Source organism: Rhinolophus sinicus, chromosome 16, assembly GCF_057876585.1.
Source record: "Rhinolophus sinicus isolate RSI-liver-muscle chromosome 16, RSI-T2T, whole genome shotgun sequence".
Classification (NCBI taxonomy): domain Eukaryota; kingdom Metazoa; phylum Chordata; class Mammalia; order Chiroptera; family Rhinolophidae; genus Rhinolophus; species Rhinolophus sinicus.
Genome location: NC_142516.1, coordinates 184,460,151 through 184,485,571, shown reverse-complemented (window position 1 = coordinate 184,485,571; position 25,421 = coordinate 184,460,151). Strand labels below are relative to the sequence as shown.

At 37.4% G+C, this 25,421-nt stretch overlaps 1 protein-coding gene and 1 pseudogene across 1 annotated transcript in view; both read left to right on the top strand.

Moving 5' to 3' along the window:
* Positions 1–25,421, top strand: part of VWA8 (von Willebrand factor A domain containing 8) — a 305,649-nt gene that overhangs the window by 206,514 nt on the left and 73,714 nt on the right. The window contains exons 36-37 of the mRNA XM_074329337.2: positions 7,146–7,227; positions 9,983–10,184. Coding sequence (XP_074185438.2) covers positions 7,146–7,227; positions 9,983–10,184 — 284 coding nt within the window. The remainder of the gene's footprint in view (positions 1–7,145; positions 7,228–9,982; positions 10,185–25,421) is intronic.
* On the top strand, positions 18,676–23,474 carry LOC109436716 (ribosome biogenesis protein NSA2 homolog pseudogene; annotated as a pseudogene).

Below are 25,421 nucleotides of genomic sequence, written 5' to 3'. Positions count from 1 at the left end.
AAACACTCTTGAATAGGTCCTCACAAATTCTGGGTATTTATAGTCTAAATGTCCCTTTCTCATCATTGCTTCTCCCCGTGTTTTATTTGATAAGCCCCCAGCAGGGCCCCTCAGCATCTGAGTGCTGACAACAACATCCTGACACAACTTCCTTCGTTCGGATATCAAAACAACTTTATTTTAACATCAACTTTTTTTTTTGCCTTTACCATAAGCGCGTGGATGAAAACAACTTCGCTAAAGTCATAACCAAGTAGATTTGCAATAGTATCAACCAAGACACAACCCTGCATAATACACGCCAGGTCCTGTGCTGACCATTTCTCCTTGTACAAGTTCATTGACCCTTCAAATCCCAGTTTTATGGTTACTGTCCTCTAACTTACATGTCCTCTAACTGACACAGAGAAATAAGGTAGCTTGCTGGGGGCCCCCCCACCGGTGGCCAGCAGGGCCCAGGTGTGCACGGTCTTCCAAGCCCTCGTCCAGAGCTGTTCTTACTGAAGCACACTGGCTTTCATTATGCGGGTCGTTATGAAAGAATTTGATCATTGAGCCACTGATTATTATTTGCATCGTAATGGTAGTAATATGTCGTCCTGTGTTTACATTCACTGTATTAGCATGGACTTCGGAAATATAATGCAAACGGTATAGTAGCAATCTATTACTAGGTTTGAAAAGTCCCAGTTACATGATAATATTTAGAATTAGTTCCTTTCACATAAATCACCTTAAAATGTTTTTTATGGTGGAAGAGGCAGGTAAATGAAGTGACGATCGCAGTACACTGCTGTGATAGGAATAGTCACAAGGTGATACATAAATGCAGAAGGGGAGCTTACAAACCAGACTGCTGATTATGAGCTGACTCTTGAAGGCTGAGTGGCAGTGCATCAAGTGAAGGAATTGTTCCAGGAAGAGGGAACCCCACGTAAAAGGTACAGGGGCATGACAGAGCATTCCAGAAATTACAAGAAATTCTGTACCAGAATTTAGTGCACCTTCATCCTCCCAGACGCCTGGGGGTCAGCCCTGAAACTCCTCCCTCATCCTGCACACCTAATCTATCATCAGTCACATGTCCTATTGATACAGTCTTACAAGGATATCTGGTATCCAGCCACTCTTCCGCGGTTCTAGTGCCAACCATCCCAGTCATCTTGCACTGGAATATTGCAATAGCCTCCTGACATGTTTCCTCTTCCACTCTTTCCCCCTCCCCCCGTTCTCCACACGTCAGACAGAGTGCTATTTTAAAGTACACGTTTGTTCTTACCAAGGTCCAGTTTACATACAGTAAAATGCACCCGTTTTAGTGTTGCAGTGCTGTGAGTTTGACAAATACATACAGTTGCGTAACTGTCACCACAACCGATACAGAATAGTCCCATCTCCCCCAAACCCCCCCGCATGACACTTGGCCATCAAGCCCCCCACCCACCCCTCCACCCCCACTGACCTGATTTCTGTCCTTATTGATTTGCCTTTTCCAGAATGCCATATAAATGGAATCACACAGTGTATGGTCTTTGAATCTGGTTTCTTTCACTTAATAGATCATATCTGAGAGTCATTTATGTTGTATATACCAGTAGATTGTGTGTGTTTTTATTGTCAAGTAGTAGTCTATTGTGTGACTGTACTGCAGTATGTTTATTTACATATTGATAGATATTTGGGTCGTTTCCAATTTGGGGCAATAATGAATGACACTGCTATGAACACTTGTGCACAGATTTTCAAATGAATGTAAGTATTTGCTTCACTTGGTAAATACTATTTAAGAACGGCATATTTATGTCATGCAATAAAACTGTGAAAGTGTTTTCCAAAGGGCAATACCATTTTGCATACCTGTCAGCAATGAATGAGAATCCCAGTTATTCCACTGCTTTCCAGTACTTGGCATTGTCAGGTTTTGCCAACAAGTATGCAGGGACATCTCGTTATGACTTTCATTGGCATTTTCCCTAGCTCCTAATGATGTGAACATCTTTTCATGTATCTTCTTTCGGGAAATGTCTTCAGATCTTTTGCCCATTTTTTGAATTGAGTTATTTGCTTTCTTTTTAATGAGTTTTGAGTGTTTGTTATATATTCTAGATACACAAGTCCAGTACCAGATATATGCTTTCCAAATATTTCCTCCCATTTTGACAAAGGGCAAATCTATTTTGTTTTAAGAATTTTATATTTCTAGATTTTACATTTAGATTTATGCTCCGTATTAAGTTAATTTTTATGTGGTGCAAGGTACGGGGTGAGGCTCATTGTTTTACAGGAGGATATTCAATTGTTCCAGTGCCATTTGTTAAAAGACTATCCTTTCTCCTTTGAATTATTTGGATCTCTGCTGAAAACCAACTGACTGCCTATATGTGTGTCTGTTTTGGGATTTGCCATTCTGTTATATATGTCTATCCCTTCACTAATACCACCCTGTCTTAATTACTCTCTAGATTTATACCTTATGGTTAAGTCTTAAAATCAGGTAGTATAGATCCTTCAGCTTTGTTGGTGGAGATCAGCGGATAGAAAATTACTAAGAGGACATCAGGAGTAAGGGAAAATTCTGACTGAATCAACCTAACAGGATTCTTGCCGAAGGCAAGCTGGGTGATCAGGTATCACCTGGGGTGGGGGGTGGGGGTGGAGAGTCAGGAACCCAGTCAGACAGTGAGGGTAGGAGATTTGGGTTAAGCTGAGTTAGCTTTATTCTTGCTAAAATTGGACACTGCAGAGATAAACGTGGAAGACCAAGAGTCGGGGTCTAGTTGGGAAGAGGATTCAGAAGAGTCTGACCAATGTTTGGTCAAAAAGAGACTCTTTCGTCATCCCTACTGATAGCTCTACTTCACTTATTTTCACTCCTATAGTACCACTCTTTATTTACCTGTTCATTATTGGTGGACATTTTGGTTCTTTCCAATTTTTTGCTATTACAAATAGTGGGCTATGAATACTCTTGTACCTTTCTTCTTGTGTGTATGTTGAGAGTCTGTAGGGTGATTATCTAAGTTACATTACCAGACTGGCCCGAAGTTGTTGATCCAGCGGCATCACTGAGGTCCTGCTGCTCTGCATCCTCGTCCACTCTTCTTTTCTTCTTTTTTCTCATCCACTCCTGTGGAAGTTTTTTGGTTGTAGTTTTACATTAGCTTTCCCTGATTTCTAGTGAGTTTGAGCCTCTTTTTATATGTTGTAATTTACAACATATAAATATGTTATTTTTCTGGGAATTACCTGTTTATATCTTTTGCAATTTGTGCTTGGTTGGTAGGAGTTTTATTTCCCCTAATGTGTTTAAGTAGTGTTCCTTAAATATTCCAAGTGTATGTAAAGTGCTTAGGATCGTGTCTGGCACATAGGAAGAATTCCATAAATGTGGGTTGTAAAAAGCAACAAATCTCTAGGAGAAATGGTAAAGGGAGATCCCAGGATGATAGCTGTGCACGGGCCCAGAGAATCAACCAATTCAGATTAGAAAATATCAGTAGATTCCAGGAGAGATGCCTCCAAGTAAGTGAAATTGATAAATTCGATATATTTGGACGTATGTAGAGATTTTGACAATTAGGGAACACTTTGAGGATGAACTTGTGCCAAGTATGTAAAAAATTTAACCAATAATAAAACATAGTTATTAACTCCATGAAAAGAAAAAGCTGTACAGGAAAGAAAGCTGTGAATAACGTTTATATAATCATGATAATATAAGCACTGGATGTTAATCTAACCAAAATCACCATAGAAATGTATTGGGGATGGGAAAACGACTTGTTAGGCAGGGAGAGGGGTGTATGGAAAAGAGTTAAACTCTCTCTCATCTTACCTGTGGGAGGTCAACACATAATGCCTAAAACTAAAACATCAAGACAGCACCATAAGGATAAAGGTAAATACCAAAGAAATAGCTTAAAAAGTTGAAAGTGTCTGTGGGAGCAGGAAAGAGGTCTGAGAGGAGTAAAGCAGGGGCTGACTGGTTTTTCCTTCAGCCTGTGTGATGCTTTTATCTATGTGTGGGTAGGTCTCTGATGAAAATTCAGTTTTTTAAAGTAAATGGAATCTAGCCATTTGATTAGTCAGGGACTAATGAGTATCAGCCTTTTGCTAAGGAAATCAACAGAAACTTTAAAGACCCTCTCATGGTGGCTTAACAGTGGTGTGATTTTTGTTTTTGCAGATGGGGAGAAATGGACTGCTTTCTTCCAATCGTTTTTCTTCTAGTTAAATGTTAGCTTTTTTCTTTTCCTTTTTCTTTTTTTTTTTTTTGTCACAGGCCTCAGCTCTTTAAACACAAAATAATGACTCTTGATTGAAAGCAGCACACTGTTTTTTTGAACTATGAGTGAATTCAGAGATTTGGTATCAGCGTGATTGCAGGGCACGTATCACGTCATCTGTCAACACTGAACTGGATCAACTAGCAGATAACAGATGTACAGCACATCACATTGCTCAAAGGAGTGCATTTTTTAATGTAATTTCATCTCCGGTCTTGGTTGTTTTTCCTGACCGTTCTATACCTCCTCCTAACCTTGCACTGTGCATGTAAGCTGTCCCCAGTGTCATGGGAGCTATGCAGTAAACACTGCAGAAGTGACTTCCCTTTAATCGTTAGTGAACTAATCCCAAAACATCGTCTATACCTATCTTCGAAATCCACCTGGACTATAAATGTAGTGGAAATTTCCTGAGCCTCTCTCCTCTCTACAGTGTTGAAATGTTTAAAATGGATAGACAGGGATTTGGCTAAGTTTGGAGGGAAATCTGGCCATGGTTTCACTTCCTTAATTCAATCATGTACTCGGAGCTGATTTATTTTCAAATCAGTGAACCTCAAGTCTGATTATTTTTCAAGTGCTTACCACTACCACCACCCTTGGTTTTTTGTTTGTTTGTTTGTTTGTTTTTTGCCTTTTCTGATACATGAAAATATATTTCAGTCCCAGGAGTAAAATTCTTGCTTTCTCCTTCTTGAAATAGAAACAGCCATTACTGAATTTTCTCACCCTCTTTATGCCATGGAATTAATTTGCACAGGGAGAAAGAAAAGGAAAATGTAGAAAAAAGATATTTTAAAGTAAGTTGGCTTCCTTTGCTTTCACAGGTCGTCTGAAAGCGCTAATGGCAGTAGCTCAACTTAATACTGCTGCTTACGATAAAGTGCCTGTGAGTGGCAAGCCAAAAAGCTAAGCAGCTCGAGCCATCCCAACTGCTTTAATAACTGGTCATTTTTGGCAAAGAGCCTGGGTCTATAAATAATTCAATCGACTTCAGCTAGCTCTTAGCAGCAGGAGCTGTCAAAAATGATACATGCTGCAAAACTTTATCCAAGATTGACCTTATATCCCAGGCAGCATTTGCAATGCAGACAAGCGCTCGACTTGGGAGAAGCGTGTTCGTTTTGTACAAACGGGCATCTGGGGACAGCCAGCCCTGCTCTGCGGTCAGATTACCATAGTAACTCTCTTCTTACCTCTGCTGTCCCTGCACAATGCCTTCCCTTCTGCTGCCCCCTGTGCCCCCTGAGACCACTCCCTGCCCAGCTCTGCAGCTCACACCTGGCCGCAGGCCTAGGACTCCCACCCTGGAATTCTTTCCAAGTCCCCAAGGGCCCACAATGGTTTGTTTTGTTTTTGAAGAACTTTCCTCTTTGTGCTGCGGGCTCCTCATCTCTTTCCTCTCTGTCCCCAGTGCTTCGTTGCAAAGTAAGCTCAACCATGTTTGTTGCATAAATAAGAGATATTTCAGTTTTTCAGACGGTCTACTCAAAAACCTTCAACTGCAAACATGACATAAAAATGCCAAGTTTCTTATTCTTTGTAAACTACATTTGATAAATTCAGTGTGGACATTTTGGATGTCTCATTCAAATCTTAAATCATAAGAAGAGATGGATGGATGCATAGATAGAAGATAGATAGATAGATAGATAGATAGATAGATAGATAGATAGATAGATAGATAAAAATCTTTGAAAGTATGGGTTCTGTGTAGGGGAAGTATTGTTTGTTTGTTTGTTTTTAAAGAAACAGCAGTGGCTCAGGTTTTGTAAAAATGGGGCTATTTTAAGAATTATTGTTGCCCTAGCGCCAGCACAAGTACTAGGAGGTGTGGGGAGTGGTAGACAGAACAGATTTCAGAGCCAGAAAGGCCTGCATTTGAAGTCCGTCTCCATTACTCTAGAGCTGTGTTACCGCAAACAAGCCACCGTGTTATGTGACTTCTGCAAACCCCGACGTCCTCAGCTCTCCACCAGGAATCCAACGCTTTGCTGTTATCAGTATTAAAAATACTGCTTGTAAAGACTAAGCGGAGTTACTGACACACAGTGGCAGCAGCTAGTGATGACGCGGGTGATGGTGGGAAAGAATTCAGGAAACCCCTGGAATCTGCTGGGAAACAACTTCAGGGCTCTTGTCGAACCATCTCCTTCCCCATTTTTTCATATTCTTCGTGACCCAGAGTCCTCACCCCACAGCCCCACCGTCACCTCATCTTTTCCTGTATTCTAGGGCCCTAATAATAACTGCTGCTGTATGCTGGGCGACTACTAACGAGGCGCTTTGTAGTGACTAAATTCATCTAATCCTCAGAATGTTTACGATGTCCAGATGCTGCTGTTATCCCCCTGTGCCACTGACAAAAGCAGGTCTCAGAGCGATCACTAACTTGACCCACATAAAACACAATTAGGAAATGTCAGAGCCAGGATTTCGCAGCAGGTCAGTCTGATTACAAAGTGGGTGCTGATTCCACCATATTATACTACCGTTGTTGTGACTTCCTAAAAAGGAAAACAGAATTCAGATGATGGAACATTTTAATTTAAAGTGCTAAAACACTGAGCCATCTTGAGAAACTCTCAAAGACAATGGAGAGAACTTAGGGTATTTTCTGACAATAAAGAATCACGGCCTGATAACGCATCGACTTGACAAGCTTTGTATTTCCCTGACCAAAACATAAGTCATGAGAGTCTAGCCGTACCCTGGGCTTGGCTCGGGACCTCATCAGGTGAGCCTGCCACAGGCTACTGGTAACTTCCTTCCACTTTCAGCAGCATTCATGCTTGTTTTTGGTCCTACTTGTATCCTGTAGAAATTTAATACTTGGCTCATGTCATGATTTATTTGCAGATGTCACCCCTCCATACACCGCTGGTTATATTGAAGTCACTGATCTTCAATCAAAGAAACTCCGATATATCCCTATTCCCAGGTAATCCATTTCTACCTTTGTTCTTAGCTTGTATGTCAAATAAAAAACTTGAGTGAATTGTTACCAAGTACTCTGAATAAATGTGTGCATTTTGCTTCCTTAAATAACAAGCCCTTTTTTTTCAGTTACAGTTGGTTTATGTCTCGCTGTTCTCTGCAGGCCTTACTGCCATTTTTACTTTCATGTTGGAGAAATGTTCAAATATTACATAGATATAAATCTATCAGCCTCCAAGTCTTCATTTCTCTTTTGTTGTTCTGTCCTAATGATAAAATTTTCTGGATCTGAGACAGCATTTTTCATATTGCAGAAATTTTCATACTTATTAACTTCATATAGTAGTCTTCTGAGGTAAATGTGTTCCAAATGTCGAGGTCACTTAAATGGTATTTGTTTAATGTTGGTTTTAAATGTGTCACTCTGTATTTACAGTCGTGAAGGCCACACAGTAGTCAGAGGATTCCAGAACTTATAACCATTCACTGCTTTTATTATTGCCCAGTGGTGGAAGCAAAGGCTGCACACTGAACACTGAAGATACAAAAGGAGAAATCAGTGTTTTTCTCTTTTAATTGTCTGTATGAACTGTGTGTTACACCTGCCGTAGGAAGAACATCTGGAAGAACAACTGTATCTGTAACCAGTGCCAGCTGGTCGCCATAATTCATTTAGAGTTGTGCTATCCAATAGAAATATAGTAAGAGCCATATGCGTAACTTTGTATTCCTTAGTAAGCTCATTAGAAAAGTAGAAAGAAACAAGTGAAGTTATCTTTAATCATGTTTTATTTAATCCAGTGTATCTCAAATATTACCATTTCCACATGTATTCAATGTAGGAATTTTAATGCGATTATTTACATTCCTTCTTTCTCCTAACTCTTTGGAATCTAGTGTGTATTTTACACTTACAGAACATCTCAATTTGGACTTGCCACATTTTAAATGGACTCACCATGTGATTAGAGTCTGTTTATTGTCAGTGTGTCCTGAGTTTCTCTTGAGATTAACTATTGTCATATTTTGGCATATATGTAATCCAAGAGAACAACCCATCTGGATTTCAGTTTTGCTGCTAGGTGCTTAAATTTAGCATTGCGCAGGATATCGGGAATTTTCCATTTGATGGCTAACTTCAAATAATAGAAAATTCAGTAAAATTATATGTAACTGCAGGACCAAAATGAAAACATCAAGTTTGCCCTCAGTAAAATTTGAGTATTTTCCCTCAAATTTTTTATTTTATTTTTTGCATTTATAAAATGATACTGCCTAGCTCTTGGATGTGGGTGTATATAAATCCAGGTTTCACTCTACTATAATTATATGTTCCTTAAAGACCTTCTTATTATGTATAAAGGGAACATGTTTTTTGTTGTTTTTTTTAAAGTAGAGAAGAGATTGTAGATCTGGTGTACAAATTGTAGTAAAACTGTGATTTCTTCAGTACTTTTATTTTTTTTGACATGTTGAAGAAATTGCCCTTTACGTTTAAAGTTTCAAGGTGGAAAGTTAAATGTGCAGCCAGTAGATAGGGCACTCATTGGACACATGCATCTTGAGTGCTCTTGGAAGAATTTCAAACATCATACTTTCACTTTCACTATATAATAATTTCATTATTCTTGAGTAGCCCTTTACTTCACCATCTGTACCTACTGATTTTTTTCCCAAGGCAAGTATTTTCGGCAGAGCACCGTGAGATAAACCCTGTGTTATATCAAATGTTACCGTCTTTGAGTCCTCCTAGTACTGCAAACTCGTCCTGAAACACTGGGTCCCATCGTACTGTGTCATCCTCTTCATATAAACATTTTCTAAGGCTTCTGTGTTCCAGAGTAGCTGGCTTTGTTACACTGTGTTTTAATATCTACTAAGGCAGACTGAAAAAAAAAAGGTCAAAATAGTATTGGTTTATTTTTAGTATGTTGTAAGAGTCTACCTAATACTTAGTGGTTTTGTGGTTTTACCAGATCAACATTGATAGTTTATGTTTTTATTATCTGATCAGACCATCCCTTTAAACTGTTTAGTTCATATAGTAACTATCAGATGTATTCAGAGAGCTGACACTGGTAGTTAGAATTTTTTTTTTTAATAAAAGTATATTGGGGTTATATACTTTTGTTTGGGACAATTGTTAGTAAAGTTATTATACACAGATTTCAGGCATACAATTTCTAATCTATGATTTTTCTATCGTAAGAGCTATACTCAGATAAAACAAATATGTATGCAATCGACTCTTCTAGGCAAAAGTTATGTTCCTAGAAATGACTATAGAAGTATCAGAAATATAAAATTAAGGAAATATGTATACGGATGAAATATACAATACAAGAAATACGTAAGTTCCTTACGATAAATCTGTGTAACTTTCTAAGTTAGAAGAGGCAAACTATCAAACACAAACACAGTTGAAATACATAAACCAAACACCAGTTTCAGTGCTGACCTGAGACCCTAAAGAGAGCCCAGCACTGCACATTTGTGATGTCTGAGTAGGTATAGAGTTTCCGTCTTTCCCACAGTGAATACGAATGTCACCTGGAGTCCAAAAACACAGGAAAATGTAGAAAACCAATAAATACATGTGCCTTTTTTTCCTTACAGATGGATCTGTTGGCATTTTATCTTTAAATGTGCTTGCTATCGGAATTCCTTATGGCAAATGTAATGAACCTGAGTCAGGTTCAAGTTCAAGTTGCTTTATTACCTGACAGCCAAATGGTTGGACACTGTGACTTCTTTTTCAGATCAGAGTCTCTCTCCCCGTATACCACGTGGATATCCACTATTTCGGACACCGATGCCCTGCTCGCTGAATGGGGCAAAGGAGGTGTTGTCACTGTCGATATGGGAGGTCGGGTCAGGCTTTGGGAAACTGGACTTGAACATCTGCAGCGCTCACTCACAGAATGGAGAAACATGATTGGACAAGACGACAGACATATGCAGGTACCACTTGAACTGACCTTATCTCTCTCTAAAGGGTGCACGTTCATGTATAAATTTCATTCCAAATGTCACCGTCCTGAAAACTTGTCGCCCAACCCCTAAATACAGTTGCTTAAGAGGCTAAAATAAATTTTGGTCTCAGGAAAAAGACAAATCTTATCCATCTAGATAGTGAAAAGGTTAAAAAAAAAAAAAAGTACCCTTTTTTTCCTGTCAGTGCTTAAATACACAGGTTCCTCAAGTCACAAGATTCGAATACAATCAACTTTCACTTTTTAACTTCCAAGCATTAATCAGTTCCCAGCACCGCCTGTGCATCTGTCCTCACTTTTACTACCATCGTCAGCATCTCTACCTGTTCCCCAGGAAATAGAAACACCGACAATCTAACACGCAGCACATTATTATAAGGCCAAAACCTTTAGACTAGAGAAGACAAGCAGTTACGCAGTTACGCATCCTCTGGAGATATGTTTTTACCAACTCCCTCATTGCCAGGTAATACTAGTTTAGCAGTCACGATAAGTAGAGCCAGTCCTGCACTGGAAAGAAATATGGGAACAGATCACCAAAGAGAAAACGCCAGAAATGACTCAGTCACCTAGCTGTTGTCTGGAACTAATGTAAACAGTGAGGAAGGCATAAATACTAACGGGTATCATAAAAGGATTTATTTGTAATTATTTATTTTAATCTTTAGAAGAAACCTTCCTTGTTTACATTTCATTTTTATCCAGCAAAAAGAGAGGTAGGTTTCTGCCAGCTGTGCTGCTCTGCAAAGAGCTAATTAACCAGATAAGAAGTTTCCACAAACTATCCCATTAATACCTAATTAATAATTGCTATTTTATATGGCTGTTTTTGTGATTTCCTTAAAGGAGAAATATACGTATTTGTGAATGAATAATACATATTTCTCGTAGATTCTTAAAAGCTTGTAGGAACATTTTGAAAGTCACAAACCAATGTAGGCAAGCAACCTGAAATCCTTTTGAAATGATATGAATATGTTAATTTAATTAAGCTGAAACAAATATACAGCTCTAAAATAAACATGTCACTAAATGCAGTGGGTTTATCACAGCAACAGACTAAGTGGGGGTCACTATCCATAACAATAATTAGAAAATTAATTAGCTATGGTTCTATTTCTTTTATTATTCTAAACATTACTTTCTTCTCCCCTTTAATTAAGCTCCTGTTTTCATTATAGTGATTGATGCCTGATAGTAAATACTATTGTATTTATAAATACAATTATATTTTACTTAATTTCTATTTTATTTTCATTTCTCATGTGTTACAGATATCAAAGGTCATGTTTTTCCTATGGTCAAGATATGTGGCCTATTAAGGTTATCTTTTACAGCAGAACTTTAAAAAGGATTTTTACTCATGATTTTGGTAACTGGTCTCGACTGCTGCACCAATTATCCCATTTGTGTTTTAGCCATGTAGCTTTTCTCTGCCCAGTATCTTCTCTGACTCTGCTGTACATCTTTGTGTTCCCAGCTCCTCGTATAATGACTGATACACAACAGGCAATTAGTAGATTTGTTTATGCTCACATTCATGTACACTAAATTACGCGAGTCAGTAAAGCTATTTTATAGCACATGGCTTTGAAACTGTCACAAATGATTCATTTTGCATGTCACTGAATAAGTACTTGTTGAATGAATATATATGATTAAGTTAACAATGAACAGAATGAAAGTATCTAGCATCTCAAAAATAAACAAAATATTTGGCTGTATTATGCATGGCAATATCTGATCCTTTCCCAAACATTTTCCAGAAAATGTATAACTTTATGTCTCCAGTTCAGTGTTCAGCTCTAACAGAAATAAGACTTATTCAGTAATAAAGTTATGTAAGTCAGAAGTGAATGATAGTTCCATTTGGAAAATTAGACTAGGAGCTATCTAACATTCTCCTTGCATCTCTGCTATTCCCTGATCCATTTCAGTATACATTGAAAATGTATACTTAACACAGATTCAAACTGAGAAACACACCATGATCATATCTCTATGTGTAAATAGACAGGATTCATTGTCTGAATAGTCTGCGATTGTTTTAATTTTTGGTCATATCGCTCTTCTTCCTTCTCACTGCTTGGTAAATAATGAAACAGCATAATTAGTCACTCTTCCTTAGAACAGTCCATGTTGTTATGTACGAGTAGTTTATACAACAGAATCGAAATAGGAATTATTCCAGGGGCAATGGTAACAGCAAGCAAAAATTTGTCTTCAAGCTGTTCCTCCTTTATGGACACTTTATTCAACACAGGTCTGCTCCTGGTTTTGGAGCTTGATTCAAAGTACTGAGCGAGGAAAGACTGGGTTCTCCCTACTATACTTACCTGCTGACTGCAGCTGCTTCCCCTCTCGCTGGCAGAGTAACCTGATCTCCATCTAGTGGCCAAATGGACTTACTTTCCACCGTAGAAATGAAAAGGCCTGGTTTGCACTCTGGTCATTTGAGGCAGCCCCACACCTGTTGGTATGGGAGCTTTACACACGCCTGTCTTGATGGTTCCTGTTGGTCCTGAGATGCTCCTTTAGGTCTGCAGTGAAGGCCAAGCCAACAACCTTCCATGCCGTCCACAACTTATTGACCCCATTTTTCCCTGATTCCTTTGCCTGGTATCAAAGGAACTGTTTATATTAGGCTGGTGCAAAAGTAATTGCGATTTTTGCAATTTTTAACATTTTAAACCGCAATTGTTTTTGCACCAACCTAACATTTAGGTAAAGTCACATGCTTTCTCGCTATCCTTTATTTCTTTGCTGCATTTCAGGCTTCTAGTGTTACTAGCTCTGAAGCCATTGTTGCTTTGAATTTTTGTTAAATGAATTCATTGATAGTTTTTTAATGAGTTCAGAATGCAAGAGAGTATGTATTAAGATCGGCATATACATGTGTTCACTAATTTTACATGCTTTGGTAGGAACGTGTGTTTTTCTTATACTAAACAACTACAACAACACAGTATCACTATAACTGGGGTTCTAAGTGCCCTTTCTTAAGGATCCATTTTTATTACTTTTAGACTCCAGGTTTTCAGAAGCCTGGGTTAATTATACCCAAAATTCTTCTGACTCTGCTTCCTACTGTTCTCTATAAAGCAGACTTTTTGTACATTTTTATTTAGTTTTGTATATTTTTCTTTTATTTGGATTTCTCCCAACAAGGATATGAAACTACACCACAGTTTTCCTCAGAAATCAAACCATCTCATCTAAAATGCTCCTGGTGACTATTCTTGTGGGAGCAAAAAGGCTAAAAGGTTAGAGCTTTCAAATGCTGTTTTCAAATTGCAGTGAACTAATCAGAAACTAAGTCTTTTATATTTTACAGGTAGAGTATTTTTGCGGCCTTTGACTAGTACTTCATTAACTATATACTTTAAAAATGGATAGAATGCTCTGAAATACAGTGTGGTTTATTCATTTTTTATAGTTAAGATAGTGCCTGATACAGACACAGTGAATATTTGAAAATAGAGAGAGGCATAAAAAAAAACACATAGAAAAGATACCTCATTTGTATTAAGCACCATTTATCCTCTACCCCTTTCAAAGAAAGTATTCTAGGAATATGAGCAAACATTGCTTACGGTACTTAGGTAACTAAGCCTGGTCTTTTCTGTAATCACTAGTCCAGTTATGATTTTTTGAGATCTTGGTAAGATGTTAAGGCCTACTTCCAGCTTTGGAAGCCACTAGGTTATTTAATTGATTCTCTATTCATGAATTTCGTTTTTCACTGTACAGGCTATGTTATCTCCAGATCCTCTGTGGAGGTTTGCAATTCTTTCTTCTTTTTAAGGAGCAGAGTCGACTCCTGTGCTTTATCCTTTGCTTTCATCAGTAACTCTGAAAATACTTAACAGTCTGATTCAGTGGATCATTGTTATAGGACAATACAAATTTTGTAGGGCTGTTATATGTGCACATGTCTTTTAGAATCTTCCTTGGCCCAGAAGGGCAATGCTTTTTGAAAAAAAATTTATAATTTCCCACTGTATGTCTTAGTAGTGTGTCAGTAGAGCTGGTTTTCATAAAATGGTCTAGCTATTTGCCTGTATAGTAGCACTAGGGCAATGCCTCGAAGGATTTTTCCATTGTTTTATTCCTGTTAGAGAAATCCCAGCCATAGAACTTCTTTGTGAATGTAGATTTTGAATAAGGTTTTCAGGAGCTCCTAATGAAACGGAGGATTCCTGGAGAGCATGATAACCAGCGGTGAGACGCTAAATCAGGTCCCTGGGGGTGAGGGTGGGGCAGTTTGTGTTTGCCAATTTCCATGGTGTAAATACTTCCTCCATGTTTTCAAGCTATCAAGCTATTTTCAAGATTAAGAGTCTGCTTCCAAAATTCCTGAATGTTTAACAATCAGCTCTCAAACTGGTACGATCTGGCTCCAGCCTGATTCAGGCATCAACTCCCCAGGGAGAATTTAAACAGCTACCTAACTTAAGACCTTTCAGAAATGAGGCAACAGAAATGTGGATAAGGCAAGAGAAAGACAACAGAAAAGGGAAAAGCGTATTGAGGACACAGACGAGATATATCATGTTATCTCTGGGAAATGTGGAAGCCAGTTACCAATTGAGAGGGCTCTTCTTAAACCACAAATTTGGTTTGAGCGAAGAATTCGAGAGAAGTGCACTCTCAAGTAGGATGACACTCATGGGTTCATGCAGCCACAGTACATATTGTTTAGGAATGTAATAAGCAAGAAGGAATCTTAGCAACATATATTTAAAGTATAAGGAAAACAAATTCACTCTGTAATATATCAGTTATAAATTGAAATGTCAAATGCAATGAAGATGTTAATCAATGGCTCTAGTTTATTGACTTTGTGTGTGATATATATATATGATAAATTTGATATGTGATATATATATATATATATATATATAACTCATGTAAAGTCAACCCATCACAATGGCAGAAGAAATAAATAGAATTGTAATTTTATTCACGGGCAGTATTGCCTGTTCTTTAAGAGCATAAAGTTTGAAATGGTCAAATCTAGGTTCGAATCCGTGTTCCACTTTGTATGTGGTCTTTGGCAAGCAACATGTTCTTTCTAAGACTCACTTTCCAGTCATAATATAAAGATAATGCCATCATACCTTACAAAGTTTTTGTAAGAATGAATGCATTCATGCCTGGCACAAAGTAAATACTCAGTCAACAAATAAAAACATAGAGAAAAAGTTAAAAACTTAGAATTCATGTAATATTGGACTACAGAATTCTTTAATACTTGTATGGAAACAAAGCCAAATTAAAATGAAGAAATGTTACCCAAACACTGAATATTAAATAATGACCTAACGAGTTATGTAACTCAGCATCTATTCTAGTGTTAAAATGGGAGGTTTGTTTATAATCCTGTTTGGAAGAAGTTTTGTTGGGCCCAAAAAAGGAATTGAAAAAACGGTCTGTGCCTAAAGCTGTCAGCTTGAGGAAACACAGGAAATCAGTGCTGGGACAATTGTCAGCAGGGGATTATCATGTTCAGCCTTACTCAAAAGACAGATTAGAACAGGACCAAAAAACACACAGCAAAATACACATACTCGTTAGTCTGAGTCCTGAGAAAAATAGAGAGTAAGTCAATTTTGGAGCTGTTTTTTTTTTACTTTTTCTGTATGCAGTGCTCTTTTGTCTCTCCATATAGCATTCTAGGAATGCTTCTCTTCTTATTTTCTGTTTCCTTACAAGTTCAGACTACGGGTCCCATCTCTGACCTCTCTCCTTGAGTAGTTCTACCCACTCATTCATTTATTTAAACTAAGTAACATTTGTTGAGCACCGAGAATTGCCACGATAAAGAAATAAATAGATACTTGTACAGACCCAGGGAACTTACAGTCAGGTAGAGCTATAACCAAATAAATTACGCTGCAGTGTGGTGAAGAAAGTGATGAAAGCATGATTAAAGAATCAGAGGATAGCACAGAATAACTTAACTATCTTTGGAAGGGGTTCCAAAATGAATTAATACCTGAACCTGGTTTTTAAGAAAGGTGGGTGGGGGGTAGGGACTCGTGACAAATCAAATACATGAGATTAGTCTCGCTTCTTACCAAAATTCCTGTAAAAAAAGTGATAAAGAATCAAAGAAGATACAAGGACCAAAGGTAGAAAACCCACAAGGGCAAAGAGAACTGTAGACAAGACAATAGCAGGATGGCAACGACACTTTAAAGGATGGAAAATAGATGAGTGGGTGGTAACTGAGTTTGTGACTGGAGAAAGCTACAGTCCATTTCTCCAGATGGGGAAGCCAACAAGATGCAAGCTGCTTTACCCTGCGGAAGCCCATCACACATCAGGACTTGAAGACCCCATGTACCTTTGAAGGCTGCAGTGTGCAGTGGCACTGAAAATTGGAAGATTAATTCAAAGTCTATATAGAGGCCATGGAGACATCTAGGTTTTTCTCCTCCATCTTATGAACCTGGGTAGCTGGCTCACCTCTACCCTTACAAAAGACAGGAACAATAATGGAGATTTGCATAGTTGAGAGCAGGAGTAAGACCACATAGCCAACAAGAAGATAAAGTGAAAGTCTGCATCCATATTTGTACCCCTTGAGCAGGAGGTTGGAAAAATCCTTTCTGGAAACTGACATGCCCAAGAGAAAAGCCTTTCTGATGCTGACATTTGGAGGTTCCTCTCTAATAACCTTACAGTGAGACCCACTTGTTGACAAGCCCTGCTTTTATGTAGAAAAGTTTTCAGTCTACTTTCTAATACCTTATTCTTAAATATGAATAGCTTCTTACATAAAAGATGAAAATCAAAACAAATGAACAGAAAAAATAGAGATGATACAGAAAGCAGAAAACATTTTACAAAATGATGACTGATACTCTCAGAAAGGTAATAGAAAATACTATAATCATAAAAAACAGGATGGTATTTTAACACAGGAACCTTCAAAGAATAAGAAAGACCTCTTGGAAATTAAAAAAAAAAATGGTAGCAGAAATAAATTCAATAGAAAGGGTAGGACATTAGGGAATTCTCACACACAAAAAAAACAAAAGCATTAAAAATAGAAAAGAAAAGATAAAGTTTTATCTGATTAATAAGAATTCCAGAAAGGAAAAATAAAAGGGCAGGAAATGACCCAAAAAGTAATTAAGAAACTTTCAATGAACTAAAGAACAGGTGTTCAATATAGCAAATGGAAAACACACACACCCAAAAGTATATCCAGATAACATTTTAGAAATTCATGCGTAAAGAGATAATGCTGAAAACTTCCAAGTTGGGGAAAGTGGGCAACAGGTTGTATGAAATGTATTAGAAACTCTAATGGCACAGTGCTTCTCAACAGCAGCATTGGAAGCTAGAGGGAAAATTATTTCCAACCCAGAATTTATACCCAGCCAAGCTATTAATCCTGCATAAGAGTAAACTTAAAACATTTTTGAACATGTAAATCTCAAAAAACTTACATTCTTTCTCGGGAAGCTACTGCATGATGTGCTCTCACCAAAAGGAGTGAGAAAACTAAGAAAGAGGAAGACATAGGTGGTGGGAAGAATGGTTTCTAGCTGAGGGAGAGGCAAAGGTGATTCCTGGTATGATGGTGATACGATGTTCTAGGATGACAGCTGTGCACCGGCCTGAGAACAACCACTCAGAGCTAAGTGGAAAGACACAGAGCTCCCACTCTGTCCCTGTCATAAGAATGGATATGTTGAATTTAAGAAAAAGGAGCTGGCAATGTGATAGGCTGACAATATTGAGAGGAGTTCACAGCTCTGTTAGAGAAATTGGGGAACAATTAGTGACAGATACATAAAGTAGAGATAAGAATTTATTTAAAACATATGTTAGTGGTACATTGATTAGTGGGGAAAATGAAAAATTATAGTAATAGTATACAATAGTATATATAACTATATACTAGTAATATATATATATTATAATTAGAAATATATAGTGACACATTACTACATATAGTAATATATATTACTATACATATGTAGTAATAATAAACATTATTGATTTCACCAAAGTTTATGACAGCACTCTATTAGGAGGATAAGGGGAAGGAAATGTGTGTTCAAAGTGAGAGAGATAAAATAATTCTCATCTTTCCAAGTAGGAAGTCAGTAGATAATATCTGAAATTTAAAAATAAAGATAATATAAAAATGTTAGTTTAAAATATGAAGGTTTATAGCAGAAAACCTAGTGAGCAGAGTGAAAGTAGTTACCTTTAGGGAAAAAGAACTGAGGGCAGAGTTGGTAGAGCACGGGGTTGATGCTTTTGTTAATACATCTTGTAGTACTACTTGACTTATTAAACCATTTACATTTGTTACGTTGACAAAAATTAAAAATAAGTAGGAATTCGGGAGTCGGCTCACGAGTTTCTGAGACCCAAAAGTTGAGAGCTTCTTCGCACCCCGGGGACTGCGCCTGGAGTTTGGGCTGTCGTAACCACAAAACGAACATGTTGAGTTACACCATAAGCACTATGGGTATCGTTTGGATTACCATGAGAAAAAGAGAAAGAAGGAGGGTTGAGAGGCTCATGAACATTCAAAGAAGGCAAAAAAGATGATTGGTCTCAAAGCTAAACTCTGCTATAAACAGCGTCAGGCTGAGAAAATACAGATGAAAAAGACTATCAAGATGCATGAAAAGAGAAACACCAAACAAAAGAATGATGAAAAGATTCCACAAGGAGCAGTACCTGCATATCTACTGGACAGAGAGGGACAGTCCTGAACTAAAGTACTTTCCAATATGATTAAACAAAAACAAAAAGAAAAAAACGGGAAAATGGGAAATTCCTCTGCCCAAAGTTTGTGCCGAGGGAAAAACAGAGGTATTAAAAGTTATTCGAACAGGAAAGAGAAAGAAGAAATTGTGGAAGAGGATGGTTACCAAAGTCTGCCATATTGGAGATGGCTTTACTCGAGAACCACCTAAATATGAAAGATTCATTAGGCCAATGGGCTTACGTTTCAAGAAGGCACATGTAACACATTCTGAACTGAAAGCCACCTTTTGCCTGCCAATCCTTGGTGTAAAAAAGAATCCTTCATCCCCACTTTGTACAACTTTGGGTGTTATTACCAAAGGTATGGTCATTGAGGTGAACGTGAGCGAGTTGGGCCTTGTGACACAAGGAGGCAAGGTTATTTGGGGAAAAGATGCCCAGGTTACCAACAGTCCTGAAAATGATGGATGCATAAATGCAGTCGTACTGGTTTGACAGCAGTTTCATACAAGTAACTCCTTATAATTATTGAAGACTATGCACCAACCAAGAAATCCACTTTTACTGTGATGTTCCTGAGTACTACCGAACAGCTTACATGTCTGCAGACAAGAGAACTATTTATTCTACTCTAAAGAATATTAAAATGGCCCAGTTTTACCAAAAAAATAAATAAATAAATAAGTAGGAATTCATCAGGTGGCCAAGAAGAATGAGTGGGCATGAAACAGAGATTAACTTGTCTTTGGGTCCTCAACACTTAAAAAAATGCATATTTTTAATAGAACAGAATAAACTGGTTAATTTTCCCTATTTCATTTCAAAATGACTCAAGGGTTCCAGTTCTGAATAAGATGGAGTAAGCATACTCTACTCTCTCCCACCTAATTCAGCAATAAAACCTGGTCAGAACGATGGAGCAGCTATTTGAGGTCTCTGAAAAATAAAGGGTAGAAGATGGATTGAGGAAGAATGTCAGAATTTGTACCATGAGTTTCCTTTTTTCCTCCAGTATCTCCTGGCCTTGACTCAAGTCAGTCTGAAAATGAGTATGGGTATTCTCAGCAAACTAAAAATAGAACTTCCTCTGCTGAAAAAGGGGCATCAGCAAAAGCCCTACAGCTAGTAAAAGGCTAGTACTTTTCCCCAAAGGCTGGGAATAAAGAAAAGATGACCACGCCTACCACTCCTATTCAACATCAAACTGGAAATCCTAGCCTTACAACAAAAAAAATAAATAAAAGGCATACAGATTGGAAAGGAAAAAATAAAACTGTCCCTATTTGCAGAAAACATAACTGCCTACCTAGAAAATCCACAAAATCTACCAAAAAACAAACAAAAACCCAAACTCTTTCAACTAATAAGTGAGTTTAGCAAGGTCAAAAGCCAATCACATTTCCATATACTGGTAATTAATAACTAAAATTTTAAATATATGTGTACCATTTATAAACAGCTCCCCCTAAAAATGAAATACATAAGTGAAAATCTAACAAGACTTGTACAGGATATGTATGCTGAAAATTACAAAACACTCATGAAAGGAATCAAAGACCTAAATAAAAGGAGAGATATACTGAGTTAATGGATTGGAAGAGTCCACATAATAAAGATGTCAGTTCCCTCTGAATTAACGTATAAATTCAACTCACTTGCAAACAAAATCCCAGCAGGATTTTTTTTTTTATAGCTATAGACAAGCTGATTCTGAAATTTATATGGGAAGACAAAAAGAAACTAAAATAGCTGAAACAATTTTTTTAAAGAAGAATAAAGTTAAAGGAATCATACTACCCATTTTTAAGATTTACTGTTAAGTTACAATAATCAAAATGGTGTGGTGTTGACAAAAGTATAAACACATAAATCAATAGAACAGAATAGTGTTCAGAAATAGACCCACGTGAAGTCCTAGCCATAGCAATCAGACAAGAAAAAAAAATAAAAAGTATCCAAATTGGAAAACCATAAGTATAACTGTCATTTACAGATAGCATGATACTAAAAACTATTAGAACTGATAAATGAATTCAGTAAAGTAGCAGGATACAAAATTAATATTCAGAAATTGGTTGCATTTTTATATACTAATAATGAACTATCAGAAAGAGAAATTAAGGAAAAAAATCCCGTTTACAATTGCATCAAAGAATAAAATACCAAGAGTAAATTCAACCAAGGAGGTAAAAGACCTGCACTTGGAAAATTACAAGACATTGAAGAAAGAAATTGAAAAAGATACAAATAAATGGAACCATATACTGTGCACATGGATAGGAAGAATTAACCTCATTAAAATGTCCATACTACCCAAAGCAATCTGTAGATTCAGTGCAATCCCTATCAAATGGCATTTTTCGCAGAACTAGAACAAATAATCCAAAAATTTGTATGGAACCACAAGAGACTCAGAATAGCCAAAGTAATCTTGAGAAAGAACAAAGTTGGAGGTATCACGCTACCTGATATCAAACTGTACTACAAGTCTGTAGTATCCCAAACAGCATAGTATTGACATAAAAACAGATACATAGGTCAGTGGAACAGAATAGAGAGCCCAGAAATAAACCCACACCTACGTCGTCAATTAATTTATGATAAAGGCGGCAAGAATATACAATGGGGTAAAGACAGTCTGTTCAATAAATTGTTTTGGGGAAACTGGACAGATACATGCAAAAAATGAAACCAGGCCACCTTCTTACACCACATACAAAAATAAACTCAAAATGGATTGAATAGTTAAATGTAAGACCCAAAACTATAAAACTCCTAGAAGAAAACATAGGCTGTAAACTCTCTGACATTGCTCTTAATAATACTTTTTCTGATATATCTCCTCGGGCAAAGGAAATAAAAGAAAAAATTTAAAAATGGACCTACATCAAACTAAAAAGTTTTGCACATCGAAGGAAACCATCAACAAAATGAAAAGACAGCCTCCTGAATGGGAGAAGATATTCACCAATGATACAGCTGATAAGGGGTTAATATCCAAAATTTATTAAAATATTCACACAACACCAAAAAAACAAATCAAATTTTAGAAAATGGGCAGAGGACCTGAATAGACATTTCTACAAAGAGGACATACAGATGGCCAACAGACATATGAAAAGATGCTCAACATCACTAATCATCAGAGAAATGCACATTAAAACCATAATGAGGTATCACCTACCACCTGTCAGAATGGCTGTCATCAATAAATCAACAAACAAGTGTTGACGAGGATGTGTAAAAAAGGGATCCCTTGTGTACTGTTGGTGGGATTGCAAATTGGTGCAGCCACTATGGAAAACAGTTGGGAGATTCCTGAAAAAGTTAAAAATAGAAGTACCTTATGATTCAGCAATTCCACTTCTGGGTATTTATCTGAAGAAATCCAAAACACTACTTCGAAAAAATATATGCACCCCTCTGTTCATTGCAGCATTATTTTAGTAAAGACAAACTTAACTAAAGTTTGGGAAGTGGTGCAATAAGGGTCACCAGAATAGGCCAAACTAAGCTGTGTGAAGGCCCAGTGAGGTCTTTGGATTCCTTATGTCTGGGAACTGCTGACGATCACTGAATAGGAAAATTATAATAGTGAAGGCTATATTAGGAAGATGGACTTGGTAGTGATGTTCATTTTGGAAAAGAACCCTGAGTGAAGCAGGGCAACTTGTGAGTCTGAGGTGATGGCCAGGTATGATGGAGGAAGGCTGAATATGGGACATGAAAGCAGACGTTACGGCCGTTTCTAGTTTGGATGTCGGGCAAAATGGCATATCATTGAAGGAATCAGGAAAGTTGGAGAGGTGATAGAGTTTAGGCATTTTGAATATGCGAATTTGTGGGAATGGTGAGGTATTGAACTCAAACTTTTAAAGCCAGCGAGAAAGTCACAGTGATCTTAAGATGGAGGTTTTACTTGAAACAATGGAAGTGGTTAGGTGCTAAGGAGAATAAAGAGATCACACAAAATGACCAGGACAAGTGAGCTATGCTTCTAGAAAGAGAGATAGATGTTTCAGAACCCTTTTGTAATAAGGAATCCATGTTCAAGCTGTTGGGAGACAATGTATAACTCAGTAGCCTCTTAGAGATGAAATCACAATTATTATAGTAAATATCTGCCTTTGAGAAGTCCCACCTAAAGAAACCTCTTTAACTTGTGTAACCCAACAGTCCCCAAGTGTTTTCAAATTCTTTTTAATATTTCAGCAAATACTTCCAAGTGACAGCTAAGGACCTTTCTTATAGGGTAGGGCTTACTGGGGGCCCTACCCCAGGAAGGTATGATAATCTGATAAATATTATCAGATTTATTTGGTTCAGTCTTAGCACAACATTCATGAAACATGCCGCTGACCAAAGCAACATGGTGACAATTAAGCCAATGGTGATACAGCACATCCACTCATGTTATCTTCCCTTTAATTCCTAGAGTGAATGCCTCGGAAATATAGGTGCACTTGGTTTTCTAAGTACACATAAGGCAGAAATAGTCTAGTGACAGTGCTCTTCTTAAGACACTTTCCAGTCGCCAGAGTTCTCAATGAAATTGTCTAGTTTTCCTGGACAAAGCTCTAATGGCATTACAGTGGGTGTTTCCTCCCAGCAAAAAAGCCTTACGAATAACAGGTAACTTTCAGTGTTTTCTTTCTTTTAGATGTTTCTGTTTTAAGAGGCGAGTACAGGCTGATAAAGGCCCTGCGTTTCACATTGGGGGTCTGGGGTGAGGGGGGTGAGTAATCCTTTCCATAAACAACACCGATAGAGCCCTAGCAGGAAAATCTAAAACTTACCCTGGTTTTGTGCAAGCAGAAGGGGAAAGTGTTGCACTTGTGGTGAGTCATCGTTACCTCAACCAGTCTGCCATTATATTTACATGTAAGTCATCACCCAGGAAGAGAAACCCTGACAAAATGTCAGAAACAATTTCACGTGTTCTAAGTCTGGTTTGAATTAACCCATAGCACATCCGACAAATATAGGACTATTTCACAGCAATACATGGTAGCTATTATCGTTACTATGGCTCTCTTGATGCTAAAATACAATATTTTTTCCTATTCTGTAGCCCATAACTACTCAGACATTTAAAAATCAACTGCACATCTTTCTGGTTTGATGCCTCCAGATACACATTTTAAGAGATGTTATCTATGTATGGCTTTTCAAAATTGAATTGAATTACGGTAGCAATGTGTAGTATGATGTTTGCTCAAAAGATGGCGTTAATCAAATGAATGCTAGCGTCATTCATTGTATTACAATTTTAACACAGTGTTTTCTTAAAACGCGTATACATTTTTTGGCAACCTCTGTATATAACCTTTCTAAAGTTGCTGTAGAATTTCCTCTACAAAATAGGTCTTGATTCTTCCATCTCTGAGTTTTTCACTATATCTTGTAATCTTCGGTAAGTTTGAAAGGAGCATATGTTCACCAAGGGCAGCTGCTGATAAAAACAATAGAAAACAAAACAAAACTAAACAAAACATTCATTCCCTGCTAAAAGCCTTAAATCTCAGCTCTACTTACAATTCACATCCTCACATGTAGACAAATAATTTAACCTTTTGTTTTCCTTCATCAAATCCAATCACATTTTTAAAACATTTATTTTATTTTTCTTTCTGTACATGTTTTTTTATGAGCCATTTAAAAATTAGTTGTAGACTTGATATCGTGTTACCTCTAAACACTTCAGTATTTCATTAGAAACAAAAGCACTCTCCTACATACTCGTAACCATAATACAGACCTAAAAATCAGGAAGTTAACACTGGTACAGCATCAGTGTCTAATCCAAACACCTTATTTAGTGATGCTCTTTGTCTGTCAATTTGTCCCATTGCTGGTGATGTTAACTTTGAACATTGGGTTAAGGTGTTGTCTCCCCTCTGTTTCTCCCCTGGGAAGTTACTATTTTTTCCCCCTTAATAATTAATACATGGGATTTGTGGGTATACATTTCAAGACAATGTAAATATCTTGTTTCTCATCAAACTTTCATCCATTAATTTTGTCACCCATTGATGACTCTTGCCAGAACCAGTTATTGCCACTGTGGTTGCCAAATGGTAATTTTTTCTGACTCCATCATTCCTTCTACATTAATTAGTTGGCATTCCAAGCTAAGGAAGCGCACTGTTGTTTGTTTGCTTGCTTGTTTCTTATTATTAGGTTGGTGCAAAAGTAATTGTGGTTTTTGACATTATTTTTAACCTTTTAAACTGCAATTATTTTTACACCAACCTAATAGTATGACTTCATTGATTTCTATCTTATTTAATAGGTTCTAGTCCACTGCCATTCTTATTTATTTTGATGCTCAAATTATTCCAGATTCAGCCAGTGAGAGCCCCGTGAAGCTACTTCCCTTGTCCGTTTGACGTGCTTCAGTCAGTTTTTTGAGTACTTCCTTGCTTCATGGCACCAAAAAGTAAATCCAATTTCACTGATTTTCTAT